This window comes from Vigna umbellata, chromosome 5 (genome assembly GCF_029865625.1).
Source record: "Vigna umbellata cultivar VRB3 chromosome 5, Vumbellata_1.0, whole genome shotgun sequence".
Taxonomy (NCBI): domain Eukaryota; kingdom Viridiplantae; phylum Streptophyta; class Magnoliopsida; order Fabales; family Fabaceae; genus Vigna; species Vigna umbellata.
Window position 1 is genome coordinate 34771680 of NC_142169.1, and position 20663 is coordinate 34792342.

Sequence of the window (20663 nt, forward strand, 5' to 3'; positions counted from 1 at the left end):
CATCATGAACTCACATTTCATTTAATTTTAATTTAATTTTTTTATGTGATTATCGATTAATTAGGTGTGTATTATTGTGTAATTGTGATGATTAGTTAATATTATTGGTTGATCTTGATAGGTGGAAATACTCAGATTTATTCAATTATAAATAGTATTCCTCATCAACCAAATTTGCTATGTTGTTAACATGTCTCTAAAAAGAAAAAAAAAACATTATTTTTTTAATATTTTAAGCTAACTTTTCTAAAATTTAAAAAAGTGAAAATAGTAAACTCACACCACACACATTAAATATGAATAATAGACACACATGTACAAACTAAAAATAAAAAGAACAGCACATGCACGTGCAAATACATACGTTATTAAAAACATATACACAACTCATGTTTTTAAAGATTACAAATAAACATCAAACAATGAAAAATTTAAGTTTAAAATGAAGTTAGGATTAAGAAGTTTGTAAGAGATGTTGAATTTAACGCCTAACTTCTACATCCTTTCCTAGGATATTTTCATATTTTTGTAAGTATTCATCAAAATGCTTGCTTTGTGTTTCTTCTATAGCTTGGCATGTTACTTCCAGCCACGTTAGTATTCCTTTTGGTCCAAAATTTATAAAAAAGAAAGTTCATGTTTCTCGCTTTCACTTCCATACACAGCTGTCAATTTCTTCGCACATATACCACAATGTTCTTATCATAATAGAAAAACGTTAAAATAAAAGTTAAAAGGTTTAGAGATTAATTTGGATGAGTTTGTTCTAGCTGGTTCACGTGTAGGGGCTGTGGAAGAAAGTGGTTGATTTATGGGACTTGCAGAACATATAATATAAGAGCTATTACATGTAGGGTTTCTAAATCCATCTCTCCCAACAGATTTACGTCAAAATCAAAGCATTATCTTAATTGCTCAAGAGAAAACCAGAAAAACCTTAATTAATGGTGGGGGACAACCAAGTACTGTTTCTTAATTAACTCAGAAAAAAATAATGCTGTAATTAAGAACTGACTTAAACTTGAAAGATTCCTCATCAGCTTTGTTTAATGTGAAACATTTTGTGGTCAAACATGATTTTTCATCCATTTATAAGTAAATGAATCCACCCAGTTCTTGTCTTTCTATCCTAAATTCTAAACTAATCAGTGACGAACCTTCTTTTGAAGGGTCCCTCCAAAGTTTCGTGTGATTTTAATTGTATATTCTTTTCAAATTTTTAACTTCTTTTTTTTTTTTTGGTATAAGTTGATTTGAAGACTTGTTGCATCAACCATGGTCCATGCATTAAAATTTATTCTATTATTAAAACTTAAGAGGGAGGTTTCTTTTTGTTAGAATAATGTATTTTAAGCACACGAGCATGATTATTGTTTCGGTCGGATCATCGGATCTAGATGATCCTGTTAAAACATGTGAGTTTGCAGAAGATCGGGCAGACGTTCCTACATCCCACGAGCCGAAGCAGACTGAGCGGTTCTGGTGCGAGAAGGATGACACTAGAAGCTAGCGAAAACCGGACGGTTACCTCTTCTAAGGGTTGGACGCACTGCGAAGGGCCGAAGGGACTCTTCTGTCTTCAAGTCCTGGTTGTAATATCCGTTCTCTCCTCGTTCTCCAAGCCGGACGGTCGGGGCACCTGTCAAAGGCACTCCGATGCTTAAGTCAGTAACAAGACCGAGTGGTCTGTAATGCATGTATATATTGCATCGTAAGCAATCTGTCCAGAAATCATACCTGGAACCTTTATTTATACTGATTGTAATGGACTTTTACCTTTCATGGGCCTGATAACGGCCCAATCATACCTTAATCTTCATTAAGGGCTTTAATGAGCCATTAGCGTTTAACCGTGTAGTCGACCGAGTGAGGGTCGGTCGGGACGATCGGTCAGAAGGTCGTCAGACAGGGATGTCAACCTGGGTGGGCGGCCACTCGGTTTTGCTGATCGATCACACTGACGCTCGGTCTGGATGGCCGACCTGGGTGGACGTTCGGTCCATGTCTGGTCGGACAGCGTCCGCTTGGACGTTCGGTCCAGATGGTCTACCTGGGTGGACGTTCGGTCCATGTGTGGTCGGATAGCGTTAGTTGGATGCTCGGTCTGGATGACCGACCTGGGTAGACACTCGATTTATGACTCGGGAGGACCGGACGGTACAATTATGTTTGAATTTATTTTTGTAAATATAACAATAAAAAAAAGTTAGATGTAAATTAATTTTTAGAGAATTAATACAAAATATATATATGCACAAATTAATTTTAGTTTATAAAAAGGTATTATTTTTAATTTCTTCTTCTAGAAATAATTATAAGAAATGTATTCATTGCGTTTATGTAATATACTGGAATACCCTTCTCTCCATTGAAAGTAATGAATTCATCATATCATGATATGTTAACTTGGAGACCACACCTAATACTAAAATATCTAAATTTTACATTAAAATATCCAGATATTAAAACAAGGTTGATGTTTTTGAGAGATTGACCTAACAACTTCTAAATAAAAGTAAATGATTGTATGAAAAATGCTTTTCATTTTGAAAGTCTGATCATGAAGGCATTATTTGAAAGAGACAATTAAAGTTTATGTGTGTGAGAAGAAATATTAATGTCATTTTAACGTGCATGGTGCAACAATAAAGATATTTAACTTTTTTTTTTCAGAAAATAAATATTCAGTGTGAATTAAAAAATTAATACTAATAAGTAAAAATTGATATTAATTAATAACATCACATATATGGGTGTCTCTAAAATCATGTAATCATCTATGTCTACTCTTAAAAGTCTGATTCTAAGTAATATTTGGTATTATTAATTTTTAAGTTGGCCTTTAGAATAATTCAGTATTGGTCATTAATTAAATTAAATAAATTATAAAATAAAAACACTTTAACGTTGATTAAACAAAACATTAAATAAAATATGTTTAATATTATATTAATTTGATGTACAGTGGTTAAAAAAATCATATAATATATATATCTTCAACAATATAAAATACAACAAAAAATTGAAAAAAATTATAGTGAATGATGGAGTCAACAAAAATATTGACGGAGAATATGTGAAAGAAAAGAAGTGAATGAAAAATAGTTATGTAAAAATTGAAAGAAAGAAAATTTTGCATGAAAATATATATTATCGTTAAATTTTTTATTTAGATTAAAAATAATATATGATTTTATTAGTTGTTACGAAAGTAAACTATGGATGTCTCATCTTCATGTTCTTGAGAGTTCAGTGGGACAAAGAAAGTTGTGGTAAGTCAAAAGATGGAAAACGAGAACACTGATATTGATAATAAGTTAAAATACATAACAAGACAAAAGTAATGTTAATGAATCTGAAATTCTGTAATTTTGTGTAGACAAAGAAAGTGATAGTGGGAACCCAGTTTTCCTTTTGAGGGCTCGAGGAAACTGGTTTTCGAATTTAGATAAATGCTCTCATAAACAAAGCTATTTTTGTCAAAATTCTTATCACACTGCATGACATGAACAAAGATATTAAGATATTAAATTTAAATTTAACTTAAATTTATAAAATTCACTTATAAATTTTTTTATTAATTTTATTTTAATTAATATAAAATTTTTAATACATTTTTTGTTCTAAAGATAATATATATATATATATATATATATATATATATATATATATATATATATATATATATATCAAAAAGTTGAATCTGATCAAGATTTATAAATTTATTATTTTAAAATTCTGAATTAAAGTTAAATGTTATAATTTTAATATAAGATTTTAGATTAAAAATAGTATTAATAATTCAGACTCATAATTATTTAAGCTATACCTTTATTATTTGGTAAAAGAAAACATGCAAGAGAAGTACTTTTGGGGAATGTAAATTGTAATAAATGTGAGAATGTTTTGTTCAAAATTTTCATATTAACATTCTATAAAATATGAAACATCGGGTATTAATAGTGTTTCTCCATGTTTCAATAGAAATAGATGAAAAAAACCATATAGAAGTATCACTGATGAAAAAATAAATGATAGGGTATTAATCTAATAGTGAATTTGGATTCCTTATTCAAAGTATTATCGTTAACAAAAGTAATTGATAAAACATGAGAAGAAGAAATTACTTATTGAAAAATATTTAAATATTATAACATTGAAACATCAATATGGTTAAATCACACATGTAATAAACAGTTGAAAATACTAGTGATTTCAGTTATATATATATATATATATATATATATATATAATATATATATATATATATATATATATATATATATATATATATATATATATATATATATATATATATATATATATATGGGTTTGCTAACGTACGCCTGTTTTTCAGTTGGTACAATTTAGCAATGTGTATCGGGTTTTAGTAGACAAAAATACCCTTATATGTCATGGATTCTAAGTTTCAAGATTTTTAATAATTTTCATTTTTAAAATTATAAAAAAAAAGAAACTCCCAAACCCTTACTTACCTCTCTCATTCCTCTTAATCCTTTCTTTTTCATCTCTCTCATTCCAACATTTTCTCTGCCGTAGCCCTAACTGAAAAAAAAATCAGAAACACTCGCGATTAAATAATTTCTTACAAAAAATGATTTTATAATGAGTTTTCGTTTTATAATTTTTGTCTTATCTAATTTTATCTAATTTTCACAAGCATAATGACATATGAAGGAATTGGTAATTGGCCTTGAAAAAATAAAAAAACACTCGCTCTTAAACAATTTCTTACAAAAAAAATGATTTTATAATGAGTTTTTCATTTTATAATTTTTGTCTTATATAATTTTATATAATTTCATTATACTTGTGAAAATTAGATAAGACAAAAATTATAAAATAAAAACTCATTATAAAATCATTTTTTTGTAAGAAATTATTTAACAGCGAGTATTTCTGATTTTTTTCAGGTCAATTACCAATTCCTTTATGCTTGTGAGAATTAGATAAAACAAAATTATAAGATGAAAACTCATTATAAAATCATTTTTTTTGTAAGATTGTTTAACGGCAAGCGTTTCTGATTTTTTTCAATTGGGATTATAGTAGGGATGACAGAGAAAAGATTGGAGAAAGAGAAAAGACAAAGAGTTGAGAGAAATGAGAGAGTTGAGTAACGGTTTTGGGGTTTTTTTTTTTTTAGTTTTGAAAATGAAAATTATTAAAATACCCTTAACCTTATATAAGGATATTTTTGTCTACTAAAACCTGGTACACATTGCTAAAATGTACCAACCGTGTATTAAGTTTTACGTACGTTTCTTTAATTTAAACGCCGATTCTCTTATAATTATAAACATAAACTTTGATTCTGGAACAATGAAATAGTGTTTTATATTGGCTTTATTATTTTAATTCTATAAAAATCTTAAGAATATAAATTAAAAGTGGTAGAACATGATATTCTAAATAAACAAAAATTACAAGCGTATTTATGATTTTAAATATTTAATATTTATATTCACCGAAAACAATAATGTACAAAAAAGTCGATTTATTTAATGATAAAAAAATTGAACTTGTTAAAAAAGTGTGAACACGGTCAAAGCTGCTTTGTTAAAAAAGCTGAAACATTTTAAAGTTAATTACCAGATAATGTTGCACCAGATAATGTTGCAGTGTTCAATTATTGGCTATGCATATGCATAGTCATTTCATTGAATAACCATTGATGATAATTTATTCAATATTTTGATAAGAGCAAATAAATAAGTACTTTAAACAAGATGATAAACATGAAATTTACATTTTACTCAAGAAAAAAATCTCTAATTATTGGTGAGAAAATAGCCTTTTGATCATACATTGTTTGATAGAGTATGGTTTCAGAAACAAGCTTTTGTAACTTATGAACAAACACTAATTTTTAATACAATATTTGAAACTTATCCAATTACTATAAAAATTATAAGCAATTTTTTAAAATTTAAAAACACTTTAAGAAAAAGAAGACCAAACCTTATGTCAGAATAACTCGTAGGGAAGTAACTCTGAAATGAAAATTTGTAAGGTTGATACAACATACAAATATTCAATAAGAGGATAATATTCATTTTATACCATAAAAAAGGTAACATTTAACTTTACATTATTATAGGATGTCCAAAAGTGATTCGAAATAGTTTCATTCGTACAAATTAAGGTTCTATTCTGGTCAAGTTACTTGTATGTTATCTAAGAAGGAAGGGTTTTATTAGGTAAAACATCTTCATAGAGAAGTTTTAATTGAATTGTTGAACTCCAATGCAACATTTGAATGACAATTTTGGGTCTTTCATTATTGAATAAATAATTTTACAACGATAGATTCTAATGACAATTTGGGGTCTTATGTTGAGGAAATAATGTTACAATATTACATTCTAATGGCGATATAGGCTTTCTTTTATTGGAGAAATAGTGTTACATTTTAATGACAATTTAAGGACCTTCAACCTCCAATTCATAATATGGAGACTCGTCCAATTCCTGAATTGTCCCATCTACACTGCAGACTTGTATTATAAATTTGAGAGTAGAAGTGTCTGAAGGAACTTTGAGGTCAGAAACATAGAAACAGCTTACTTGTGCTACTCCAAGGTACTCTTTTACATCCTCCAATGTTGTAACTGGATTGCCACCTGCTTGTTTTGATAATTTTACCAAGTAAACGTTGAACTTCAGAAATAGATAACTATTCTCATGTTTTAATTTCCAAGAAATCTTAACATCAACGTTCTTTGAACCCAGAGGGTCTGATGTCCATTTTATGCAGGTGCCATCAACTAGCCAGGAAGAAGACAGAGGAAAATCTGACTTATAGTCCACAGTCTTGATTGTGATGTGACCAAGAAGTGCAAAATAATCTGATGGGGAAGCCACAATTCCATCATTGTCATTTGAATCTGATCTATAGCACACTGCATGGATTTCTGTTAAAGTGTATCCACTCATTGCAACTACACCTTCATTTATAACCCATCCAGAAGAAAATCCCTTGCGTTCACGAGTCATGATTACTTTGCTGAACTTGTCTGAAAAGTGATTCACTGCCCGGGATGCAAGAAGCATAGATGCTCTTCTGCCATCGCCAGTGGAGGTGAACTCGAGCTTAAGTCCTAATGAAGAATTGCTATCCGATTTCACCTGCATTAATCATTAACTTCATGTGTGAAAAAGAAGACTCATATGGGATAGTACATACATACATATAATTTCAGTCAATTTGACTGAATGCACATTTAACCATTATCAAGATAATATACTCTAATTCTCCTTGCCTCAAATTCATGACCAGGTTCAGTTCACAAACGAAGACAGTGATTTGCACTAAGAATTGAATGAAACTGACGCATTGGTGGTTATTCCAGGTTATGAGTATGATGACATTCTTTAAAGTGCAGTTTATTCAGCAATAGTGATAAAGAAGTTATGGCTTACAGTATAGATAAAGTGGACAGGCAACTCGCTCAAAAGAAACCCTACTTGAAATATTTTTCTCTCAAGGTAAATTTTCTCTTCGAGGGATCCTTTGAATTTAATGTTTCCCCCTCCACTATATGATGCTTCCTTCAAGCTGCAATTTGACGGCAAGTCAATAAATACATATATCAGATCATGTCAGAACTACAACTAAAATGCAATGATTCAATAAGTAAAAGTATTCTTATGATGAAATTTTCTTTACAGGCACTTTCACACCCAAACTGTTCAGTTAAGCCACACACTGTTATAGAATATTTACTTTTAACAGATGTAATATGTGACAATGCATTCTATTACAGCTCCCAGTTACAGGAACATATTAAAATGTTAGATATGTACCATCACTTACTCTACAGAAACTTGAATAGAATTTGAAGGATCAACAAGCATAAGTTGTGGCTGCACGCAAATATTTGAGTTAGATTCCAATAGAGCTCTTAACCAAGTATCACAAATTCAAAATGTTAAACTAAACTTTGTTTTCCAGTTAATATATCGATGTAATTTAAAATTAGTCCCTAATATTAGAAATGAAAATAAAATTTAAAAAAGGGGCATATAATCTTTCATTGGTCATCTAATCAACGATCTATACAGTTAATAGTTGAGCCAACAATAAGAATGATCACCCGACAGACTCATACCTGGAAACCTTGGCAAGAAATGTTGCACCAAGTACTATCTGATACATTGTCACCATCGACTGAAATATGGTAACCTCGTCCCTGGAAGTAACAAAGACATTATACATTTTAGAGACAGAATGCCAACATTTGAAATACAAGGTTAAACAAGTATTTGATTTAAAGTAAGATTGCTCAGAAGGGGAATTGGTAAGGTTATTTAATTATTTTAGAAGATTGCTGAGGTCTTCTTTAATGAAGGTTCCACTCTAGATTTGGGTTGTTCACCAGTTCACCTCTTCCTTGCCAGTTTTATCTGCACTGAGCTAAAATTTGTCTTTAAGGAAAAAATAATCTACCCACCATCAGCCTCTTGCAATTCACAAATTAGTCTTAGAATCAGTTTCACTGAAATTAAATTAAAAATAAATCCGGTGGTATAAAATGTGCAAAAAAATATCTTCAAAGTTATATTCAGAATGTACGGGAAAAAGCACATTCCAAATGCACAAAGGAAAAAGAATACTTCCTTAGACAAGGAAAGAAAAACTACGAAGGTGCAAGAATTGCAATTGTTAACCTGATCAAAATTAGTGTAGAATGGTAATGGTGCGGGAAAATTTCGCAGTGCTCCCCATGACTTTTCCACCTGACCCCACCAACTGCAACAACAGAGCAGAGCAATAATACTGGTATCTGAGTAAGAAATTTAAGTTTGACTTGATCTCCATCGTTAATACAAAGAGAAAGTTTGACCATGTAATTTGCACCCACCACCAAACCCCATTTGAAAATGCATGATATATTTTAGAATTTCTTTGGCGATGGGAATTATAGAATTAAACAATGAAGTTTCTTAAATATTTCTGCTTTCATGAATTTTGTATACGTGACTTCAGCGAGTTAAAAAAAAATAAATATTATCAGACAAGTGCCGATTTTGTAAATTAAGGTTGTCTCGGGGAATCAATGAACTAATAAACTTGTAACCGAAGTTACTAAAAATTATAGTTTATGGTTGTTTCAAATGACAAAAACATATTGTGAATCTTGAATTCTAAAATTAACAAAACATAAAATTTTATATTTGCTTTCTAAGAGTGATCAGCGAGAAATATAATTTAGAGAGTGTTACAAAATACCAAACTAGTCATATGATAAATTTTAGCAAAGAAAATCACAAAGAGAATAGAACAACCCAAGGAAGGTTTTGTCTGTAATTAGTACATAATTTTTAAGCTTATCAGAATGAAATCAAAACCTTTGAAGTGCAAATTCTGGATCAACCATAATTTATTTTCTCATTCTTCAAAAAGATCCTTCTTATAGATATTTAGAATTGTAGAGATGGATTGAATTTATCATTATTTTTTATTGGATCTCCAGCCTTTGTGGCATCCTCTGCTTCATGTTCTTTCTATATATACAATGTTGGCCACTTGTGCCACTAAATTCTTTTTTTCAAAATTATTGACTCAGCTGACCTTGTAAAGAAAAGGAGCAATAATTTTTTGGGTATTGCAAAATCGGTACCTAAATTACCTATTCTGAGCAGTCTCAAAATCTGGTGCTTGCTTTGTCTCATAGACCCATCCAGGAGCAAATATTGCAGCAGAGACATCATTCTTTCTTAGTAAATCAAGAGCAACATCTACCTGAGATATCCATGAGAATAAAAAAAGGACCAGAGGCAAAATTGAAATGATTACCAAGAAAAGGGAAGTAACACAGATATCATATTCACTTCACCAATTACATATGTCACTTGTCCAAACTTATTTGGCAGCTCAATTTGTACAACTTTATGTCCCACGAAAAAAATTCAACAGCAACTGTTGTCATAAATAGATTTAAAATACCATGCAATATGAAAACGCAGTATGAAAACAAAAATAAATCATGATTATCTTTTTAGTAAATAATATCTGTTGAAAGGAAATTTGCCTGCTTCACCAAGGGAAGGGGTTCAGCATGTAGCAAGAAGCTTCTCTGAAGGAAGTTATTACTTTAAGATTAAAGTGCATCTGCTATATATATTCTGCAATAACCAAATGAAATCAAAGCATTCTGATGGTTGAAATGTCTACAATATTGTGCAAAACCATATTTAATCATAATTTTAATCCTAGTAATGAAATTGAATTTGAAGAACATGATGTATTCCATAGTCTGGCAGCCAAAATGAGAAGTGATTAAATCTGTTGAGATGAACAAGTTTTTGGTTGTTGCTGTTGTTTGCAATACTTTTTCTTTTTCTTATTTGAAGATGGGCTTTTTAGCATGTTTGAACACTGGAGAAAGACCTTGTTACTATGCTTAAAGTGAAATAAAACATGCAGGTCACCTATGACATTCCATTAAATGTCAAATTAGCATGTTCAGCTCAGTTTCTGACATAAGTTCCACCCAGGACAACTAAAAATTTAATCCCTAACAAGTTCAAATTTGGGACAGCAGATTGCATATCACAAACCACTTACATTCCACTGTCCACCACCATATGTGTTCCTTCCAAATACATCGATTCCCATGTACACATCGAACTTCCGCTCATTGGCAACAGCTGCAGAGAGCCTTGGATAGTCTTCCTACATGGTACACATTAAAATTAAACAAGGAAAATGACAATTGATCGAACAATAGTGTTGCACCAGCATGCCAGGGGAAGATAAACAATACCTTCCATGTATAGTTCACAAATATTCCATCACATATATCAAAGAATGGCTTATTATGTTCATTTAGTTGATCTTGCCAATTCAATTTACCCTCAACTGTAACACTGTCATACCTACAGAACCAAGAAAACACATCAAAGTAAACTTTTGGCACAATCAACTGCGATAAAAAAGTTACTGACTTATCTAATAATACTCACCATAGCACTAACGATCCAGGAACAGAAGAATGCATTGTTAGTGATAAATGGTCTACAAACTCTATCAAATTAGGAATTTGACCCGGATCCAAATTCACTTCCATATTTATCTGCATTTAAATGATACTAGTTTGAAAAATTGAGAGGAATATGAGAATTACAAGGCTGTAAAGCTTGAGAAAAATGTTACGTATCGGTTTGCCTTTTAGTATAAATAGGCATAGAACAACTAACTACGATTTACTTCTTAATGTCAATTCATTGAGAATATTAAGTAAATGTCTAAATATGTATTTGTTATGAGGCTACTTATAATACTCCCAGTGTTCCGTTTCTCTTCTAAAAACTGTAGATGTTAGAAAATTGAGTCTTAAAAAAATCACAGGTGTTCAAGAAAAATATCTCCAATATTACTATCCACCATTATTTTCTTGGAGAATTATTCCTACATTCAGAGCAGTATTAACATGAAACACCATGCACCTTCAACTTAAGAGCCTGAACTAAATCATTCTGGTCTATTAAATTTAGACTGTACATATATTTGGAGCATCTTATGCACTGGCAGTGCAGGTCAAAAGTTCACTCATCACTCATAAAAGGAAGTGAATAAATCAAATATCTATTTAATTAAATTATACAAAATTCAAATAGAACCTTTGACATGAACATGAAACTAATAAGCACACAGTGATTAATGAATTACTTACTAGCCACCCATCGAAACCTAAATCAGCGGCAAGCTCTGCCAGACGTTCTGCATACATATGTGCAGTTTCCTTTGTTGAAAGCAATGTATTACAGGCAGTCCTTCCCTCATCCCATTCAGTAATGAAAGTCCCCAACACCTGAAATATTTAAGTAACAAGTACAGCCAAAGAATAACCTATTTACTAATCAAAGCATATGAAATAATGTCAAAAACATCTCCAAGCAAGAAATAAACTAAAAATACCAAAAATCTGAGCTCCAATGAAAGAACCAGAAAAGAAGTTTAAAGTTATCAAACGATCGTCGATCACTTGAACATTTGAACTAAATCCTCTATATAAGCAAATGAATGACCATAAAAACTGATTGCAACTAAAGAAAAAAGAAAATAGTTTTTCAATACTTTAAAATCTATATGTGAGGATATATTATTGATCAAACTTTTATGTGACCACCGTTGGAAATCCCACGTTGAGTAGAAACATAGGCGGGGTTTGCACTCATTGCATGAGCTAGTTGTTTTCAGGAATGAGTTAAATTTAATTCAAATTTGAATATGGTATTACAGCTTTCTAATGATTTCTATAGACCTATTAGGTAACTCCATGTACAAACTCATTTTCTAATGTTATATCAGAACTTATCGTAGACACAGATATTACACCTATTATCAGTTCACATAATGAAGAGTTAGACCAAAATCCAAATTCGAAGAGTTGCATCAAACATAAAAACGTTATCAGTTTTGTTCATCAAAGGCAAAATTCGAAGATAGCATCAAAGCCTATACCGACTATCCATGACAGACCTATAAGGCCACGTGTTATTGGAGAGTATCATGAATTGAGTTAAACACTATCTCAAATTCTTAAAAAGTATTAGAACCTATTCCAGTGATGATAGTTTTGGGCCTATATGGCGGGCTACTTGGGTCGTATAATGAGCTGAGTTAAGCTCAAGCAAATTCTAAGGCCACAGAAAGCTAAAAACGTAACACTTCTGTTCAAGCAAAGCAAGAAAACCGTTGAAGCAAGAACCTTAACGCCGTGGCGATGAGCAGTGTTAGTCCAGGAGGGAGGAGGAAGAGTAACGAGACTGTGTGAAAAGTAGACAAAAACATCGATCAAGTGCCAATGCCAAATGGCATAAGCATCAGGGTTAGTGCCACCTTGAATCCACTTGTCATCCAAGTAACCCCCAGCCATGTCATGGCACACAAGCAATCTTCGCCTCTGGGGCAATGAAGAAGAACCTCCATTGAGAATGGGAACCGAAGCCCTGTTGAAAGGGTAGTGAAAGGAGTCGAAATACGAGCGAGACTCCAACTCCTCAAGTGTTTTGATTGGGTAGGAAATGGGCACAGAGGGTTGCGTCGGTGGAGGCTCTGAAACGGAGGATTCTGACACTGTCTCTGATTTGGGATTGGACATGACAAAGAAATCGTATGATGTCTGAATCGCTGCAACAAAGGAACGTAGGATATGTCGAACGTTGATTAAGAATTGGCGGTTTATATAGACACCCAGAAGCCGAGGAATCATTACACGATCCAAACCTACGCTGATTAAGCTTAAGCATTGACCTTCACTTCACTTTTTTCTAGAAAAAGAAAATGCTTAAACTCAAGCATTCACTTTACGTTTATCTCTTTGATCGTAGAAAGAAAATATTGTTACTGTATATTACTGGTAAATATTTCAATGTAATGCCAATAAATGGTGAACAAGAATTGCCTATTGCTAGATTGCGTTAACAGATTTGTTTCTTTATCGAATTTTCAAGCAAATTATTTCTTTATAATAATTTATTCTCAAATATGAAGATCCTTAAAATATTTTTAATTTATGATTAATATCAACTCACACCATGTAATCAATATTGAAACTTATGCATCTTTCAATGCTTCATCTATATTCGAGCATTTTACTTTTTGAAGGGTTTTTACCTTTTAGCACTAAGCATTTTACATTTAAAGTTCTTTACTTCTTCTTATTTAATTATTTGCCTGGGTTATTGTTGTGGCATTTAAATTCATCACATGCACCACTCATTTCATTTCATTTGTTTGCTTCATTTTAAATTCGAAGTACTTAAATTGCTCTCATTTTTTTATTCAATGCAATTCACTTGCTTTCACTTTACATTTCGAGTAATCTTAATTCCATGCAACTTATTTGTTTCTAATCTACGTTTTCAGAATGAATAAAAGAAAAAATATGTGTTTCCAGCCAGTGCTTCAATTTGTTCCATTTCTCTCACAAATTCTTTTCTTTTTCTCTTTTGTTTGGGATTTATTCTCCCAAGCAATCTTTTATATTGCTAAAGTTTAGCTAGAGTTTAAGGGCCTCAAAAGAAAGTGGATTTTCTTCCTCCGCAACTGTAAACATCTTTTTATTGATCAGTGAACCAAACATTTTGATCAAAATAGTTTATAAACTCAAGTTTTAGAAAATTTTTGTAAGAATAGTTGTATCACCAACGTATCGTGATTCAAAGATCTCAGCTAGTTACATTAATTATGAATATGGAATAAAAACAAATTTACAGACAAAAAAAATCTTTTTCTTTTTGTAAAGAAAAGATCGTTCACGTGAACTCCAGTTCATCGTATAGCAAAAAGTTATATAATATCATGCAACGTGCGACTGCGAGTTTGTGCATGTAACTTTCTTTGGAGATTTTGTTGAGTAAGATTAGATGAAAATCTGATATCAAATGGGGAAGTTTAAAGCAAAATTAAGATGGTTACCATTCACTTTAGGCACGTTAGAGGAGAACATTAAGCGTAAATCAATTCAGAAGTTTAATTTATTCGACATGTGAAAATGACAGTGCCAGATACTGGTTGCCACGCCCCAGCTTCCAAGCAATTTCATGTTACGGAAGACGATGGTGCTATCTATGGCATAATCTTGGTGGGGCCACGACCGAGGTACTTCACTTTGATTATCATCAACGTGATTTAGACGGGGCAAAAAAGTTCAATGGATAGAGAGATATTTATGATGTTACTTTGAAGTTTTAATGAAGCAGTCGGTCACTTTGTCATTCAGTTGCTTTCAACCTTGCATTTGAAAACTTGCCTCTCAGCTTCACCTCTTTAGTGCTTTGTATTCTTGCTTCAAAGGATTTCCAAAGATAAAAAAGTTCATTCTATTAGCGAAGAACCCTAATCTAAGAGGCTAGACGTATTTCTTTATAAGTTGGCAAAGAAAAACAAGAAAAAATAAATAAATTAACTTTTTTACAAATTAAAATAAAAAGATAAGAGAAATCATATAAAAAAGACTTTTCTAAATTAGTTTATGCATAAACTAATTTCACTTTGGAGAGAAACTAATTCTAATTTTTTTTTTTTTTCCAAAAAGAAGTTCATGGTGAAATTCGTTCAAACATGCTCCAAGTTTAATTCTAACATTTTCATGGACATAACAGAATTACCTCTGGGCTGAAACAAAATGGACTTGATAGATCAACATTCACTAAAAGAGGACACGGCAAGATTCTTTAATATATGACCCAGTTTTTAGTCTTACAAACACCTAAAACATTTTTCTACTCTGAAGCTCTTGCAAAATTATCAGACTAATCAAAATCACATTATCAGTGTATGTAAATACTAAAGACTAATTAGGGCAAACGATTCTGTATAATATTAATCTTCATGCTTTTCACAACCTTGCCATGTATGATAATCTGTAAATGCATTTCAGTTCACTGTTGAAGGATTCATGGCTCAACCAAAGTCTTCGGAACTCTTCAAACTCCATTTCTAGTGAAAGATGTATTTGTCTTCAGATTTTTCAAAGGATGCCAACAGAACCACAAGGCAAGGATGTCGTAATTTACTAGTCAAAATCGTGGTGATCGGAACTGTCATTCAGTACTGAATGAAGGACCTTTACAACACCAACCATGATACCCAGAACAGCACAGCCAGGCATGCACACTTTGCTTTCAAAGTAATTCCTCAGTGCCTGTCAACTTGGCATATTCATTCTCGTCTATGGTCCCTTTCTTCAATTTCTTCAACAAGCGGTATTCTTGCATCAACTCCTCCTCGTCTTCTATTGTCTGCTGAGCACGTCTCTGTCGAGCTGTTTTCTTCCGCATGACAGCATCTGGGGTTTTCTTTGATTTTTGAGGTTTTGGTTCTTTCTCTTTGGCTTCTTTCTTTGCTTGTAGGTTCTTCTTTCTTTGTTTCTCCCGTGATTTATCCCTATATTATTCAAGTTAAGCCATCAGGATTGGTTTCAAAAGGACAAAGGGAAAGTAAATTTAGGACCATAAAAAGTCAATATGAATCCAAGACCTACATATTAAAAGTAAACTGTAAATCTTACAAGACAATTAATTTGTAGTATTCTATCATCATAAAAGGGGAATTGGATAATCCCTTAGTATACAGGAACATGAAAATAAGTAAACAAAAGAATGGCTTCTAGATCCCTCTCGTCTTAAAAAGTAGATTACAATGAGTTTTCAATTTCCACTAATAATTCAAATAAAAATTAGGAAGAAGCTTAAAGAACATCAAAGCTCAGGCTCAATTTGATTATATAATAAAAGATTAAACTATAATTATACAACGAAGTTCATCATACCATGATTTTATAAAACATATGATTATTCTATCTTGACAAAACTAATGAAATTTTATACTGTTCCAACTCCAGTCTTCCACATTAGAAAGCTTCAAACAATATAAACCACATTAAGGTACTCATTCAATTACCACAACATAAAAGTATTACAATAAAGTAAGATCTATATGATGGTTTCATTCCCTACGATAGCTTTGGTACAATCATTTCTTATTATTAGATGTGCAACCATTCATAAGTTTAACCTATCGACTTGATCCTTTCGGGAAAAAGGTTCTTGGCATGGTATTAGAGACTCTTGACCAAGAGTCCGGGAACTAGAGTTTGACACATGCTATCTCCATTCTTCAAAATAAAAATGATAAATTTCAGCACAAGGTCAGGCAACCTGGCCCTTTGCTTGAAGCCCAAAAAGCTTATGTGGCATGTTAGACATGGTTAAGCCGTTCAGAAGTTTTCACCTAACAGTTGACGCTTTTTTGGGGATAAATGATTCTTCACAATGATTTTATCCAAGAACCTGAAAAGTTATGCCATGAATTTTGAAAATATTTTTACCTGTACTTAATGTCCTCGAAATTGATATCTTTAACTGGTTCAAATCCGTCAGTGGAAAGTGAGTGATGTTTTACCTCTGGCATTGAAGGAAGTTGTAATAAGCCATATCCCATGGCCAATTTGCCAATTTCAAGTTCTTTCCACCTGTAAAAGTGAGAATAACTAGTTTGATACAGATCATGTTTCACAATGAAGTGAAAGCAACATTATAAATTAATGTTACTCACCTAAAAATATAAGAGCAGTGATGCTCTTTATAAGCACGGATGTAAGAGACAAAAGCCTTAATTCCTTTCTCCATGATATCACGATCTTTTTTTGCAGCAGAACGAATCTGAAGAAAGTTTAATTAATAGTGTTTTATTGGAAAATGTTATTTATTTATTTTTTACATGTATAATTTGCAATTTGATAAATATAGGACTGGTAACCATGTTTACCAAAACAACCAATCAAAATAAAACTTTTACAAGTGAATGGGGAAAATCAACATCAGCCTAGGTAGCATTCAGGACTTTGGTATGCTGTTGTACAGGGGGATTTTATTTCCACTAATTATTTTTGTTAACTCTATTAGAAGTCAGAAGAAATAATTAATCACTAGCCATTGTTATGTTGACACAAATATTATGGCAAAACAAAAATAAATAGTATAAAAGCCAAGAGCAAACCTGAGGAACAACATCCAATGCACCATCAGAACATATTCTCTCATGGAGAGGGATTCTTCTTATACGCAAGAATTCTACATAAGATTCCTCCTACACATTTGTATAGAAAATAGATTCCATTACAGTGAAATGAATAATTTTGAAGAATCCTGTATGGGTTATCAAAAAAATTACAACATGAATATACTTGTGACCAAACCTTTGGTAATAAGAAGACAACAGCATGACCCTGTTTTCCCAGCCGAGCAGTTCGACCGACTCTATGTACAAAAACATTTGGATCTTGAGGGGGATCATACTGCACAAGAAAACATTTCGACCAGTGTATGGTTTACTTAAGCAACAGAGAGAAAGGCAGAACTAAAAAAGATGAAATGAAACACGTCAGTCAATAGACAGTATCATCCACACAAGGTCATAGACACGTATAGCTACCTGCACTATACAATCAACGCCTGGTATGTCTAGTCCTCGCGCAGCAACATCCGTACATAGCAGAATTCCATTTGAAAGGGATGTAAATGTAGCCAGTGCTTTCTCCCTTGAAGACTAGATAGCAAAATAAATAAAAAAATTAAGTAATAAACACTAAAACATTGAGTACATAATGGGAAATAAGAAAAACAATGCCGACTTCTATAATATTATGTTTCAATATTGAAAAATGATAACACCTAAAATCATACCTGCTTCATCTTTCCATGTAGGGGAATCAAGGAGAAACCTTTCAAAACAGAAAGACAAGGAAGGACAGTTCCCCAATAATCAACGCAAGCACAAGTCATGAAATATCTGCATCAGAGTCAGAATGATGTTGAGTACGATTAAATACTCATCTACTGCATAAATCACATCATTAATTACCAAACGTATCTTACATTATAATTTTTCTTGAGCGGTTTTTAATAAGAATATCTATTAGCTGTGATGGCTTCTTATCTTCCTCGCATTCCAAGTACTGCATACTCAAAAGGATGAGAGGATGAATATAACCAAAGGATAAACATAAACTTGTATGCATCTAATAACAAGATATTTATTACATGGATTCAAGTAATAATTTAAGAGAGAACCACTACTAAATTACAAAAACATTCAAGTGACTCCGCTAGTAAGGTGAGAAAACGAAATCATTGGATAGTAAAGTTCCATCTAATCAACAGCACTAGTGAATACCACACAAGCTTTACCTCAATGTGAAGTCCTGAAGGTGTTTTTGAAGATTCTGGCTGTTCTGATGACACAAGATCATTTTCTGATTTAGTTTCTGCTCGAACTTCAACCCTCACAGGGTTTCTCAGTCCTGCCTTAGAAAGCTCTTCAATAGCCTCAGTTTGAGTAGCAGAAAATAGACCAGTTCTACGAAGCTTAGGCAATTGAGATATAATAGAAGTTATCTGGTTCTGGAATCCCATATCTAGGAGTCTATCAGCCTCATCCAAAATCAAAATCTGTGAGCGTAGTCACAATAATGTCAACCAGCTAAAATATTTACGGGGACATAAAATCAAATATTCTATTCAGTCAATTTTTCAAACTTCAGCTAGATTATGACTCTAAAGCATGAAGTAAGTAATCAGTGGTCCCTGCCAATGCATACATAAAACATCAGAACGAATCAATTAAATATTATTTTGTCAGCACGACCAAAGAAATCTTGAACATTGTTTTACAGTGAAACATTGTATCCTATCCTATGTATATAAAACAAATATCCATGAAAATTAAGAATGAAACACATACCTCGAAGTTTTTAAAATCCAAGACATCCATCCGATTCATTATGTCATATAACCGCCCAGGCGTGCCGATCAATATGTTTGCTCCTTCCTCCTCTATTTTCTTTATGTCTGCTTTTACTTCCGCTCCACCAACGAGGAGTATGGACTTAACATTCACCAATGTCGAAATGAATGGTTGTGCCACATTATATATTTGGGTTGAAAGCTCCCTTGTAGGAGATATAATTATCCCTAGCACCTACACCAATGCGCACATAATAATGATGATTTTAATTATTTGTTGCCATTAACCCAATTATAGTAGCCCAACAAAATAAACTGAAACCAAGGTTTTAAAAAAAGGTCCCCTATTTCGGCCACAACGTCAAGGTTTCTAGAACCTGAGTGTGCAACCGCATTGACCACATTTGTCTGCAATTTCTCAAAACATCACTGATAGCGATAAAATCACTAATGCAACCCCAGTTTGAAAGCTTGATTGGAACTAAAACACCAATCACTAAAATCCAGCACTCTATTTAACATTTTCTACAACAATTAGTCCACAACAATGAAAACCAAATAAACTAGTATTCAGGTATGGACATATTATCAAGTGATAATAGGACACAGTGGATATTGCTCGACGAAATAAGAGTATATAGGAACCTGGTGAGGCTTGGAATGAGAGCAGGACCGGCGCAGAATCTCAACGAGAGGGATGACAAAGGCTAGGGTTTTTCCAGAACCGGTGGCGGCGTCAACGGCAACGTCTTTGAAGCTGCAGAGCAAAGGAATGGTGGCGGCTTGGACCGGCGTGCAGAAGTCGAAGCCAGATTGTGATAGGGCTTGGAGAACGGGGTCGGAAAGGGGCGGATTTAGGTCGGAAAAACGCGTGCTCGTCAACGCTTTGTTCGGGAAGTCGGAATCCATGGCTGCGCCGTGCAGTGTGTTTTCGTTGCCTCTGTTCAATTTCCTTTTTTTTTTTTGTTGTCTAGGGTGATTTCAGGGGTTTATCAAAATAAAAGTACAATATATTTTTGTTTTATGTTTTAATTTTATCTTATGTTTATCATTGTAACTATGATTACAATAATTCATAATTTGGATGGGAAAATTACATTTTTTTTCTCATTTATATTTTCAGTATTTTGTTGCTTATACATCAGACATGAAAACGGTTTCTTATTATTACTTTTCAAATTCTTCTTTATCTTATAGTTATATTCCATTTAAAACATGTTGAGAGAATGTGTTCTTTGATTTTAGAACATTTGAAGAGTTTTCCCTTTTAAAGAAAGGAGAGAGTTTTAGAAATATTTTTAAGTTATTGTTTTATCATTATCTTTAAATTAAGTTTCAGTTTTTTAAAATAATTTTAAATAATTTTATATTACATTCTTATATGA

The 20663-nt window shown here is 32.3% G+C and overlaps 2 protein-coding genes across 2 annotated transcripts; both read right to left on the minus strand.

The window, feature by feature from the left end:
- Nucleotides 1-6275: 6275 nt before the first annotated feature.
- Nucleotides 6276-13358, minus strand: ENGASE85A (Glycosyl hydrolase family 85). The gene is made up of 11 exons (XM_047295531.2): nucleotides 12738-13358; nucleotides 11700-11837; nucleotides 10990-11099; nucleotides 10791-10902; nucleotides 10592-10699; nucleotides 9654-9766; nucleotides 8692-8773; nucleotides 8133-8213; nucleotides 7838-7887; nucleotides 7444-7579; nucleotides 6276-7149 (listed from the first exon to the last, which is right to left on the minus strand). The coding sequence occupies exons 1-11, from the start codon at nucleotides 13239-13241 to the stop codon at nucleotides 6445-6447; spliced, it is 2139 nt and encodes a 712-aa protein (XP_047151487.2). The 5' UTR covers nucleotides 13242-13358; the 3' UTR covers nucleotides 6276-6444.
- A 1820-nt stretch (nucleotides 13359-15178) lies between these two features.
- LOC124823338 (P-loop containing nucleoside triphosphate hydrolases superfamily protein) lies at nucleotides 15179-20271 on the minus strand. The gene is made up of 11 exons (XM_047295530.2): nucleotides 19924-20271; nucleotides 19277-19513; nucleotides 18724-18984; nucleotides 18412-18491; nucleotides 18220-18325; nucleotides 17969-18082; nucleotides 17733-17831; nucleotides 17534-17623; nucleotides 17090-17196; nucleotides 16863-17006; nucleotides 15179-15919 (listed from the first exon to the last, which is right to left on the minus strand). Exons 1-11 carry the CDS (start codon nucleotides 20185-20187, stop codon nucleotides 15658-15660), a joined length of 1764 nt encoding a protein of 587 aa, XP_047151486.1. The 5' UTR covers nucleotides 20188-20271; the 3' UTR covers nucleotides 15179-15657.
- Between the last annotated feature and the right edge of the window lie 392 nt (nucleotides 20272-20663).

Coding starts and splice junctions, on each gene's coding strand:
- ENGASE85A (XM_047295531.2), bottom strand. CDS start 13,241: ATGATTCCTCGGCTTCTGGGTGTCTATATAAACCGCCAATTCTTAATC. Junction 8,774..9,653: donor TTTGAGACTGCTCAGAATAG/GTAATTTAGGTA, acceptor CTGTTGTTGCAG/TTGGTGGGGTCAGGTGGAAA. Junction 8,214..8,691: donor TCTACACTAATTTTGATCAG/GTTAACAATTGC, acceptor TGTTACTTCCAG/GGACGAGGTTACCATATTTC.
- LOC124823338 (XM_047295530.2), bottom strand. CDS start 20,187: ATGGATTCCGACTTCCCGAACAAAGCGTTGACGAGCACGCGTTTTTCC. Junction 18,492..18,723: donor CTTCAGGACTTCACATTGAG/GTAAAGCTTGTG, acceptor TTGAGTATGCAG/TACTTGGAATGCGAGGAAGA. Junction 17,007..17,089: donor CACTGCTCTTATATTTTTAG/GTGAGTAACATT, acceptor TCACTTTTACAG/GTGGAAAGAACTTGAAATTG.